The following is a 12782-nucleotide window of genomic DNA, read 5'->3' as shown; positions in this document are numbered from 1 at the left end:
TATAGTTAAAAGTGTAATTGACATCTTAAGTTATAAATGTTAACCCTCAGTCAAACAGATTAAAAGTTATCTGTGAATAAATAAACTCTGTGCTCGTTAGATCATCCATAACCCAATTATTATTTCTCATGTTTAACCGCTACGGAGACATCAGAGCCAGCGGAGCATTTAAAAAAGTCTTGCCGAGATCAGGCTGCTCTCTCGATATAAAATATATATATACACTACCGTTCAAAAGTTTGGGATCACTTAGAAATGTCCTTATTTTTCAATGAAAAGCATTGTTTTTTTTCAATGAAGATAACATTAAATCAATCAGAAATACACTCTATACATTGTTAATGTGGTAAATGACTATTCTAGGTGGAAACGTCTGGTTTCTAATGAAATATCTCCATAGGTGTATAGAGGCCCATTTCCATCAACGATCACTCCAGTGTTCTAATGGTACATTGTGTTTGCTAATCGCCTTAGAAGACTAATGGATGATTAGAAAACCCTTGTGCAATTATGTTAGCACAGCTGAAAACAGTTATGCTGGAGATATAAGCTATACAACTGGCCTTCCTTTGAGCTAGTTGATTATCTGGAGCATCACATTTGTGGGTTCGATAACTCTCAAAATGGCCAGAAAAAAAGAACTTTCATGTGAAACTCGCCAGTCTATTCTTGTTCTTAGAAATGAAGGCTATTCCATGCGAGAAATTGCAAAGAAACTGAAAATTTCCTACAGCGGTGTGTACTACTCCCTTCAGAGAACAGTACAAACGGGCTCTAACCAGAGCAGAAAGAGAAGTGGGAGGCCCCGGTGCACAACTCAGCAAGAAGACAAGTACATTAGTCTCTAGTTTGAGAAATAGACGCCTCACAGGTCCTCAACTGGCAGCTTCTTTAAATGGTACCCGCAAAACGCCAGTGTCAACGCCGACAGTGAAGAGGCGACTCCGGGATGCTGGCCTTCTAGGCAGAGTGGCAAAGAAAAAGCCATATCTGAGACTGGCCAATAAAAAGAAAAGATTGGTATGGGCAAAAGAACACAGGCATTGGACAGAGGAAGATTGGAAAAAGGTGTTACGGACAGATGAATCCAAGTTTGAGGTGTTTGGATCACACAGAAGAACATTTGTGAGATGCAGAACAGGTGAAAAGATGCTGGAAGAGTGCCTGACACCATCTGTCAAGCATGGTGGAGGTAATGTGATGGTCTGGGGCTGCTTTGGTGCTGGTAAAGTGGGAGATTTGTACCAGGTAAAAGGGTTTTTAAATAAGGAAGGCTATCACTCCATTTTGCAACGCCATGCCATACCCTGTGGGCAGCGCTTGATTGGAGCCAATTTCCTCCTCCAACAGGACAATGACCCAAAGCACACGTCCACATTGTGCAAGAACTATTTAGGGAAGAAGCAGGCAGCTGGTATGCTGTCTGTAATGGAGTGGCCAGCAGTCACCAGATCTCAACCCCATTGAGCTGTTGTGGGAGCAGCTTGACCATATGGTCTGCAAGAAGTGCCCATCAAGCCAATCCAACTTGTGGCAGGTGCTTCAGGAAGCGTGGGGTGAAATTTCAACAGATTACCTCAACAAATTAACAGCTAGAATGCCAAAGGTCTGCAATGCTGTAATTGCTGCAAAAGGAGCATTCTTTGACGAAAGCAAAGTTTGAAGAAAAAAATTAATACTTCAAATACAAATCATTATTTCTAACCTTGTCAATGTCTTGACTATATTTTCTATACATTTTGCAACTCATTTGATAAATAAAAGTGTGAGTTTTCATGGAAAACACGAAATTGTCTGGGTGATCCCAAACTTTTGAACGGTAGTGCATATATATAGATCAGGCTGTTCTCGCTGACCGTCCGGCGCTGTGGAGCAGAACCTCAAATCTCCGGCGCATATTTTTCTTAGGCTGAAGCATAATAAACCGATCACAGATTTGATTTTTAAACTACTAACTTCTCGCCTGAAAACATTCTAAAATTACGTGACTCAACAACAGTAGTATTTAGAAAAAGTCATCGGCCAGTTGTTTAATTTCTCCTAGGGCATTGTTTTCGGTTGCTGGTGTGAAATGCATTCTGGGATATCGGCTGGTCAGAGTACACACAAGTCTCCTCTGATGCATCCTCCGGAAAGTGGGAGGATCAAGTCACATCCGGGCATTTTGACCGTGCTTTGCGAGAAGCGAACTTTGAATTGGTACAGAGAAGAACGCTCATTGAGAAACGGCTTAAAACGTTGTTTCTTCCTTCTTTAGCCACTCTCGCTCCTCTCTCTCATCTTCATGCTGTTTTTCTGTTTTGTTTGTTTTTCCCCCTCTTTTCCTGCTCACAAGTGTGCTAATTTATAACCTTTTAGGCTCCACCTACTTTTCCTGTGGGGGGAGGGAAAGGGCTGTCCTCTGCTTTCCCTTTCCGCTACACACTCTAATCGCAGAAACGCTGGCCATCCAGTAAAATTCCCCATTCCCAGTAGTGAGCTCATAGGATATTTAAAAGTGCATATAAATGTAAGTGATGTGCTTTATAATGAGCTAAAGTAGCACACAAAATCATTATTACTGATCTTTTAAGGAAATCAGCAAAGCTCTTGACTCAAAGAAAGGACATGTGATGTCTATCCTAAAAACTATTGACAAGTAGACGAACATGTGTCACTGATCCCTGAATGTGGGTTTAACTATGTATAATAAGCTGATTTATGTTGACTGTCGGTCGACATGGCAAAGTGCTCTTTTTTCTGTCACTTTTCAAAGTTTCACACAAATTCTTATTTGCTCATTTAAAATGGTGCAGAATTTTTTTTAAACGAGGCATTTTGCTCACATTGGCAATCATTTCTGTGAATCCAAAAATATTTCTTGACTTTGGACCTCAGTCTAATTACTTATATTACACCCAATGAGAGTGGGGATCACATACATCTTTTTAAGTCCAGTGATGAAGGAGTGGCTCTCCCTTTTCTCTCCCTCATCTCTGCAATTAGGTGTCAGCGGAACATCTGGCTCCAGGGAGAAGCAGACCAGACATACAGGAGAGTAGGTGCAGAGTGGGTCTCCCAACAGATCAATCCTCAGGTCTGGTCCGGTGGCAGAAGCAGGTGGAGGGTGGCTGCTTTCATTCTCTAAGCTCTTCTGGGGAAATAGAATAAATAACATGGCAGTGCTCCTCTGTGTGGCTGGAGATGGGAAGGAGATTCTTAGGAAATGGCTCAAGAAAGAACTATAGGAGAGGAAAAAAAACAGGCAACACTATTCTTAGAAAACTGCTAGCTTGAGGATATTGTAGGTATTATGCACACTGAATAACTACAAGGAAGTTGCTGTGCATACATCATCTGCACAGTTGTTGGAAGGTTGGAGGTTCATATCCTGTATTGCATTGACCGAATCAGTGCTGTCTGATTCACAGTGTAAATATTGTGTGACCTAGGGCCCCGTTCCATAAAGCCAGGAAATAAAAGTGCGGCTTATAGTCTAAAACCTCACTTGAATAAACCGCAGAAATTAATTAAAGTTTGCAGACTAATTGGAGTCAGGCTCAAATAGTCAACATATTTGAGTGTGTACACTATTTTTAAGCAGACCACTTTAAATGATGTGTAACACTGATTGGCTTCCAAAAAAAAAAACTACAATCATTAGCTGGATGAAAAAGAAACGAGCAGCCAATACAATAAGTACAATGAAATCTGTCTGTACAGTTGGGTGGAGTCAGATGACAGTAATCAGAGCTCTAGACATCCTATGAAAGTTATGTCCGTTGGAATACCTTCAAAAAGAAAAAAGACATTAAACCTATATTTGTTTTAACATTGTTATATGAAACATCTTAAAACTTGGTTTCCTCTCAGGAGAAATTGAGGATTTGGATACCATAAGTTTTTGCAACTGCACTTAACTATTTATGTAACTTTATTATTATTATCCATAAGTGTAATTTAGATCAAGACTTATGTAGCAGAAGCATAATGAGTGATAACGTCCCATATATTTAAACACTTATGTTGGTCTTCATATTATAATTTATCATTGTATCAGTTCCCATAGCAATGGGTACGATGGCGAGTCTCACGCCGCTCTGTCTGGGACCGTTTTTTGTTTGATTCTACCTCATTTACATACATTTTATTTAAGTTAAGTTCAATAGTCATTCTTTTCTGTTTTTAATTCTTCTGCAAACACTTTGTCTTCGATAGTTTTTTTTCTTGCTTACCTGCTCTCCACCGCTACTGTCTACTCCCTGCACAACTAGCTGGCGACTGCTAGCCAACGAGCCAGCCGGCTCCCTGCTGGATACTCCTGTCCACATCACTCCAGAAGGTCTGAGGTAAAATTATTACTTTCCAGTCCAGTCAGTTACAGGAACTCTTGTTGAGCAACAACTCCGGTTTACCCTGATGGACCAGGTTAGTTGTCCAGCATAAGTTGCCATAGTAATTGAGCTGCAACTACGCTAAAATTGATTTTTGGAAGGGAATGAACTGAACAACTGTGATAAGCCTGGTTTATGTGGTACGCTGGCTTCATGGAAGGGGCCTGTGTGGTGAATGTGCTTGTGGGCGGCGGTGCTCACGTCTTCTGGGATGCGGTATGGAGACAGCCACTGTTTGATTGTCCCACGCTGGAAGATGATGAAGTATGCCAGCACAGGTATCAGAACAAGCAGGACGACGACAAGCACGACAGCTGCTATTATCCCTGATTGTTTAGAGTCTTTTCCTAAGAACACACACACACACACACACACACTCTCTCCTTAGAAGGCCTTACATTCTGTACACATGAAATCTGTGCTTCTGTCCATCCTGATAGAGGGATTCTGCTCTGTTGCTCTCCTGAAGGTTTATTCCCTTTTTCTACTTGTTAAAGGAGTTTTACTAAGGAGAAACTGTGATTTTAGGCTCCCCAAATAAATATAATGAATACAATTGAAATTGTGGAGAAAGTGATTATGTAACCCTTGTGTTGCCTTAGGGTCATTTTGACCCGAATCAATATTACACCCTCCCCTCGCCTTTGGGTCATTTTGACCCGATTCAATGTTTCACCCTCCTGTTACCTTTATATTTACTAACATATTTTACCCTTTGGGTTCAATTTGACGCCAGCAATTAAAACCTCCAGAAAATTATTAGAATTAATATTGTTTTCCAAGTTTAAGTGTGAGGCACTTTATGTTTGTTTGTTGACTACCGAAAGAACACCGACATTAAACATTGAATCGGGTCAAATTAATCCGAAGGCGGGGGGAGGGTGTAATATTGATTTGGGTCAAAATGACCCTAAGGCAACACAAGGGTTAAAGCATTCCAAACAGAAGAAGAGGAGCTGCTAGTGGTTTGTATGGGTGTTTAGTTGTTTTTGATTAAAGGCCGTGTGGTAGCTAACCATATCCCAACAGCATCTGCAGAGATTGTTTAAACTCTTCCTTCCTTCCTTGTGTGGTCAAGGAAGCTTTTATGTTAAATTATTAAAGAGTTCACTGCCAAACACTACTACATAACCATGAAACTGTACAAATGAAACCATTAGCTGTTAGAAGGACAGCCAATCAGACAAGCGAAACAAAATAAGCAACAGCAACTACAAACATGTTCTTACTCGACTTAGGGATGACCTCACACTGGGTACAGGTGGCCAGTCCGACAGGCATATCATAGAAGACGTACTGCACCTCTGTACAGTAGCGCTGTCCTTCCAGCAGCTCACTGATGGTCACTGAGGCCACATGGAGATGTTCATACTCCTGTTGAAGAGTGGAATAACAATAATATATATTATAATAAGAATAATAATCATTTATTTTATATAGTGCTTCTCAAGACACCCGAAGTCGCTATCTCATTATTATCTCATAAAAACAGTTAAGTTAAACCCTTGATCATTATACAGTTGTTGTTTTTTGTCGACCACATCCACAGCGTTTGATGAAACCTCTATTATTTATAACTACAGCCTTTTGATTGTTCTGATCAACATTCTTAACTGATCTGATTAAAAACAGAGCTTGTGCCAAAAACACGTACAGTAATACAAAATTATATTTTACAATAATAGGTCCTCCTATTATAGAACAACAGGCCCTCCGCTCTGACTAAGTCAGTGCTAGGGCCCTAATAATAATAAATATAATATATATTTTCATGATATGTAATATGGTAAAGTCATTCATGAACCAACTTCCTGTTTTTGACCTGAACAAGTCCTTCAAGGACTCGTTTGCGCTACTTAGCCATGAGTCTATAATAGTAATAAATCAAACATCTGTATGGTTCTCTTTATACCAGCTTTTTGAACACTTAACAAATGGCATTAATATTAGTATTAGCCTACAGCAATATATTAATGAAACTACATGGTGCCATCATAGTTACGATTATACACGGCTATGTAGGTCTTTTGTCTGTATCTGACCAGATGAATACATAGTTCCCTCAGTATGAGCAATGTAGAGTTACATAACTTTACAGATGTGTGTTTAAGGTGAAACTCAATTGGTCTGTGTGGCTTTGAGACACGTCTAGCAGACGGGTCTCTGTATGTCCGTGGGCTTTCCTTCACTGTCTGAAATGTAGACAAATTACTTACACATTTCACTTCTGGCATCTTTTTTTACAAAAAAAGCCAAAGACGGTCGGCACTTGACGCCGCTCGCTGTGAGAGCCCTGCCTGTTGAGCGCTTAGCCCCGCCCCCTTGCAGTCAATGCGTGCAGACACGGAACCGTGCATGCGCTCTGAACGAGCTATTTTAATGAAGTATCGATAGTTAAAAGTTATCCATACGTTAAAAACGATACGGATACACCGTGTAACACGACAGCAGTCGATGTAGTGGGCTCACATTGAAGGTAACCCCCCCATGAAGACGCTTAGACATCGTAACGCTGATTGGCCAAGACTCGACACAAAGGTGTTTTACTGCGAAGATCACCTCATAACATTTTCTCCGTGTCTCACTCATATCTCATAAACGCCGGAGGGCCAAAATTACCGATACCTCTAAATGTTTTTATGATACGATTTTTCATAATCGTCGACTAATTGTTGCAGCCCTATCATTCATACACTGATGGGAGGAGTAAGGTTCCACCTTCACATCAGTAGTAACTAACATTGACACACATTCATACACCTAATCACCACCCAAAGAAATTTCTAAATTGATTGGAAAACCACTAGCTAATTATTATACATTTGTGTACAAGTGGATATTCCAGAGCTTGGAATTCTTATAGAAACCACACAGTCTGGAACAAAAAGATCTATATATTGTTAATATAAATCTTAAATATGTAAGGTTCTTATGTGATTGTCACATTTCTCAAGTTCAGAATAACAACACGTAGCAGCTGAAATATGTGTCTGAAGAGAATATTCTGATGTCTACTGCAGAAAGACCTTTATTGATAAATTCACATATTACACAAGTTCAAAAGTACACAGACATAAAACCAAGTTATAAATAATTGTTGAAATGCCTGTACCTTCGTGTAAATGTTTACGTTACGGCATTAACAGGTTACGCCTGAGCATGCGCGATGGCCGAGATTCTTGGCGACTTGCCAGGTTCTACCTCCGTGAGTTCGGCTTTTCTGATGTTGCGCTTCAAAACAAAAGATCAACATTGAGCTTTTTTCTTGTCTGATGGAGCAATCTGTTTTACTTGAAAGTTATTGCAATTGTATTTATTCTATTATTTGAAAAAGCACAAATGCAGGAGTCACAAATAGTGATTCACATATTTATTATTATTATAATTATTTAAATCTGAGGATGTCTGTAGAGTTGATGTGAACAGAATCACCAACGGTCTGAGTTCAGAACGAATCCCAGATGAGAAAACTTTCATGCATACCAAATTTGTCCCGGAAATCTTGTCATTGGTGTTGAGAAAATCACCAAATCAAAATCCAGGAGCCAGATTACTGACAGACAGCTCAGACTGCCTCAGACTGGCTGTCAGTGCTTATGAGCCCAACTACAAGCTCACAGACAGAGTTCAGTCACAGCCATCACACTGACTTGAGTGTGATGGCTGGTTGTCAGTGTTGTGTTGTAACTCAGTTGATAAATAAAAAAGTTATATTGGTAGTTCATCCAGCTGCTCATTGCAAATGTGTTTGTTCTTGTTCATATTGTGTGCGGTTAACACATAATTTACTTTTTATATACTTAAATTAGGTCATTTACTGTGTTCTTGGTCACATTTCATTCAATTACAATTAAGCTAAATAACAAGGCTCAAGTTGTAAGTCCAGTCTGAACAGTCGTTTCCTCTCAACGCCTCAAGAGGTAGATCTTTCCTGTCACGAAGTGGGAGGTCAGGGGATCTTGGGCTTCAAAAGGTTGGTGACAACTAATCTAAATTATCTGGTCAGTTTCTAATGTTCAGACACAAATAATCACAGGTAACGTCACGGAAACCACTGCAAAAGCCAGGCAGTAAAACACTTAGCAAACCATCTGCAATAAGTTGTTCTGCTTTATTGTGCAATCAAATTGCATTAATAAGAATTGTGTAAAATGACAAATGTCAAATTAATGTTTTTCTAACATTATAAATTAAAGAAGAACAAGAAATGTGGAAAGCAGTGTTGGCAGCTAGCCGAGAAATTAACTTTGACCTAAATAACTTGTTTCTAGCAGCTACGTACAAAAAGTAAAAATTATCCCAACTTTAAGAAGTGTGCAAGCTCCACCCAAAGCTAGTTTTTAAACCACATTTAGCCTTCTAGACACACAACGCTGGCATTGTTGACAACTCCCTGACAATACTACCCATCAGTCGATACAGCTGTTCACATTAATGTGTAATATTTAGGTTGTCAGACAGCATCACAATTATTAAGTATGGGGCTAGTAAACAGGTAGCAATCATGAGACACTCAAAACGACAATGTGTCAATAGGAATAACAATCTCTTTGAATGAGAACTACATGAGTGAGTTTAGAGAACACAGTACACGTGTAGGTGGTCATGGAGAACAGGAGAGGACTGAAACAGAGGTTTAACCTGCTGAGACTTCAAGTGCCGCTCACATGTTGGCTGTGATTAACAGTTGTGTTGTTTTTCTCACCAAAATGACAGGAAGAAGAGATTTAGCAATGTGTTTAGTGTGCAAGAGAGCATTTCCAACATGCACTAGCTTTGTGTGAACATAGTTTTAAATAACCTATAGAACACATGCAACAGAAAGCAGCAGCCTGTGTATCTTGCTAAACTGACACGGTTCCTCTCACCTGCCGTGGTTCTCCCTCCTTGCCATAATAAACCCTGTGTTTGAGGTGCTCTCCATGTTCCAGAGCCAGACTGTGGTTCCTGCTCAAATGAACGGTCAGGGAACCTGGTACTGCAGTCAGACTGAAGTCGGGAGTACAAGAGTCACCTGGGCGAGCAGAACAGATATGAGTGTTAACAATCATAATCAGCATCTACACCATCTGTTCTCAGTTATTACGGTAACGGTGAGATCTCCTATTTCAGACCTCATAAAAACAACAAATCAATCTAGCACAGTGGTTCTCAAACTTTTTCTGTCTCGCCCAACTTTGGCGGAAGAAAAATGTTCGTGCCCCACCACCCCAACAAAATTGTAACTAAATGGTCCACGTTGAATTTGTATTGAAATAACGGCTTTGTGTGAGTCTTCCATCTGTTCTTTTTGAAATAATAGAATAAAGAAAATTGCTATCACTTTTAATCAAGCCAGATTACTCTATCAGACAAACACAATGTAAATAAAGTTGTGCAAAAAATAACTAATATTTGGCAAATAGCTTATTGTGGCTGCAATTAACATGTTTTGCACTGGATATTTTTTCTAGATAATACCAGTAAAGTGCAACCTGTGAAAAACTAAACAGAAAAAGTTCAAATATTTGTCAATAAAGAGTTTTACGGAGCCATCAAGTTGCATCAGTATTAGTTCACATTCACTCAGATTCTCAAAGGAATCAAAATATTCCCTTAATCAAGTCTCCTGTCCTACATCGCCAGCCTCTGAGTGAAACCTGATCTGGTCTGCAGCTGAGGAAGCTGCTGCTTCTATTGAATTCATTCAGCTTTCCAAATGTCACTGAGATAGGCCAATTTCATCCGAAATTATTCATCAGCAAACTTACTAATTTTAATTGAATTAATAAATGACTCCCAAAATAATAAATAAATAACATTATAATCCTCCTCTTTGCAGAATAATATGTGTGGATATATAATGTACATGGATGGATCCTGTATAACATATGGTCATGTATATCATGATGTTGATGTTTAATGTCGCTGAGCTGTCTCCTCATAACATGTTTGTTTCGCGGAACTGAGAGAGCACATGTGAAACACATGTGAACCTCCTGCCTCACTCACAGAGTGAGAGAGTGAAGTGGTGCTTCTTTTTGTTTTTGTTTTAAGTGAGTGACCACGATAGCATCGAAAACCTCAAACTGTGCAGTTCACACGCAAAACTCTCTCTCTCTTGATGATCCCCAGCAAGCCCTTCCCTTTCCCTGCGCACCATCTGTGACGTCGCGATCGCGTATGCGCCAGCGTAACCTGTTGACGTCGTAACCGTCGGAAGACTAGAAAGGATCGATACCAGTACAGGTCCTTTTACCATTAAATGCCACAGATGGTTCATTCAATCCCTTTTACATACAGTTTCCAATGAAGCTTCAGAGATGCTTCTTTGTAACAAACCGTGTGGTGGGTCAGATTAGGGTTGAGGTAAATCATGTCTAAAATCTAAGCTCAGCTCTTTGGTAATACACGTTCAGCTACATACTGGTGTGGTGCCTTACCCCAGTTAATTAACTCATTTAGGACTGTGCCATGTTCATGGTGGTGCTCCTCCAAAAGACTGACCATGGGGGTGTCACACGCAATCGCTACATGATAGAAACTGTAGAGGACTGGGACCAAAATCATTTATTTATGAATCCTGAGAATTAGACCAGTCAAGACCACTCACAAAACATGGTGGTAATATGACAGTCCTAATGTGTGTGTTTAGCTTTGTGCTACAGTTAGGATATTATGAGAGGCAATCATCAATCCCAGCATGCATTTAGAGCATCTGGTATGAAGAATGCACCAGCTACACTTCTGCACACTGCCCTGTTGCCATAACGAGTCATGGGTTCTTACCATGCCTGCTACAGGCTTTGACCGGTGTGGAGGTCAGCCCACGTCTCTCCGCTTGCACACGTAGCATAACACAGCCGAGCTCGCCCTCCACTTTGGTAGAAATAACATTACAGCAATTCAAAGATATATGGACACAGGCTGGTACATCAGTCCACACATCACTGTCAAAGCTGAGGACAAGGAAAAGAAGATTCATGATTGTCAATCTGCTTATAACACATTTCAAACATGAAAATTGAACTTAGTGTGATTTTAAAATACAGTTTGTGAAGCCTACACACACACACACACATACATAACTGCTGCAGAAGAATTGTGTAATTCAAGAAATGCTTGATACGTGTCCAGACAAGACAGAAACGGAAGAACCTTTTAGATTATTCTAATTCAAGTTGCAGACTCACACACTGCAAGAGGCACAACAACCATCAGAACTCACCTGCTGTACTGAACGGTGTAGGTGACCTCTTCCTCCTCGGTGGTGGGCAGCCATGTCAGCAGCCAGTTGTCAACATGGACATTCCGTGGTGGTGCTGGTGGTATCTCAGACAGTACTGTGACAGAGTAGCGGATGAGAAGATGATATTTTAGAGTACACATCTATATTTCATCTCCTTCCATGGTTGATTGGGTCAATATGCTCGTCTTAGAACAAATACTTGGATTCTGGGGAATTTTCATTAATCAATTTATGGTGGAAGTTTTTTCTATCTAAATTCAGGCACTCAGTGACAATTTGACATACACTGAATTCGTCATCTGTTGCGTCAGCACCAATGTGGTCATGACTTACCGGTACTCCTCCTCTGAAAGCACAGCGTTCACAATAGTAAAGTAGGCCTACTACTCTAAGAGTTACATGTTACTGAAAGCAAGTGAGCCCAACTTGCTTTCCATTTCCCCACGATGTAGCTCTATATGAATCGATTAGGGCTCGTAAGAGCATTAATGCTAGCTCCAGTATACATGAAGGAAGCTTCAAATCGGGAGTTCCTCATTGAGGGGCTCTCTCTCCGCAGCTCCGTCCAGACTCACGTGGAACCGCTCGGTTGAGGACTAACAGTGGAACCCGAGGGGCGTTAGCTTGGGTTAGCACATGCGCACACAGAGGCTGCTGCCTCACACCGAGAACACAGTTGTTGTTCTATTGTTAAAAACGAAAGCCCAACTGTTTACGTTAATAAATTCACGTTACCGTTACCATGGACGGCGATTAGAGTACACAGGACATTGAACAGCATCGTGACCGCGTCATTTCACAGGGTACCCGAGTCCCCGAACACACTTGTCTTCAAAGCAGCCATACTGTATCTGTTGGACAACTTTAACGCGAGCGTGACACTTCCTCAAAGTCTGGGATTGACCACACCCTTCCCAGAACGCCCCTTAAAGGAAACGTTACCAATACTACGTGTGAAATAAAAGATACTAATGCTAAGAAGACGAAGAAGAAGAAGAAGAAGAAGAAGAAGAAGAAGAAGAAGAAGAAGAAGAAGAAGAACGTTACTATACATGTTCACCGGATGTGGTGAACATGTATAGTAACGTTTTTCTTATCAAGCTGATTCCAGATATTCAAAGATATTTGTAAATAAATGTAGAGCAGCAGTGAGTCCAACAGCAGAGCAGCAGATGGAAACA

At 40.4% G+C, this 12782-nt stretch overlaps 1 protein-coding gene across 3 annotated transcripts; it reads right to left on the bottom strand.

Moving 5' to 3' along the window:
- ifngr2 (interferon gamma receptor 2) lies at positions 1-12551 on the bottom strand. 3 transcript variants are annotated; one of them, XM_056410856.1, is made up of 7 exons: positions 12337-12551; positions 11581-11695; positions 11142-11311; positions 9242-9387; positions 5603-5747; positions 4575-4720; positions 1-3133 (listed from the first exon to the last, which is right to left on the bottom strand). In XM_056410856.1, the coding sequence occupies exons 1-7, from the start codon at positions 12380-12382 to the stop codon at positions 2879-2881; spliced, it is 1023 nt and encodes a 340-aa protein (XP_056266831.1). In that variant the 5' UTR covers positions 12383-12551; the 3' UTR covers positions 1-2878. The 3 variants fall into 3 exon arrangements, with proteins under 3 accessions (XP_056266831.1, XP_056266832.1, XP_056266833.1); XM_056410857.1 differs by having other exon boundaries at positions 12343-12551; XM_056410858.1 differs by having other exon boundaries at positions 3029-3221; positions 12337-12550.
- Positions 12552-12782: the final 231 nt, after the last annotated feature.

Source organism: Pseudoliparis swirei, unplaced genomic scaffold (genome assembly GCF_029220125.1).
Source record: "Pseudoliparis swirei isolate HS2019 ecotype Mariana Trench unplaced genomic scaffold, NWPU_hadal_v1 hadal_28, whole genome shotgun sequence".
NCBI classification, from domain to species: Eukaryota; Metazoa; Chordata; class Actinopteri; order Perciformes; family Liparidae; genus Pseudoliparis; species Pseudoliparis swirei.
The sequence above is the reverse complement of the archived record's forward strand: the minus strand, read 5'-3'. Positions and strand labels throughout refer to the sequence as shown.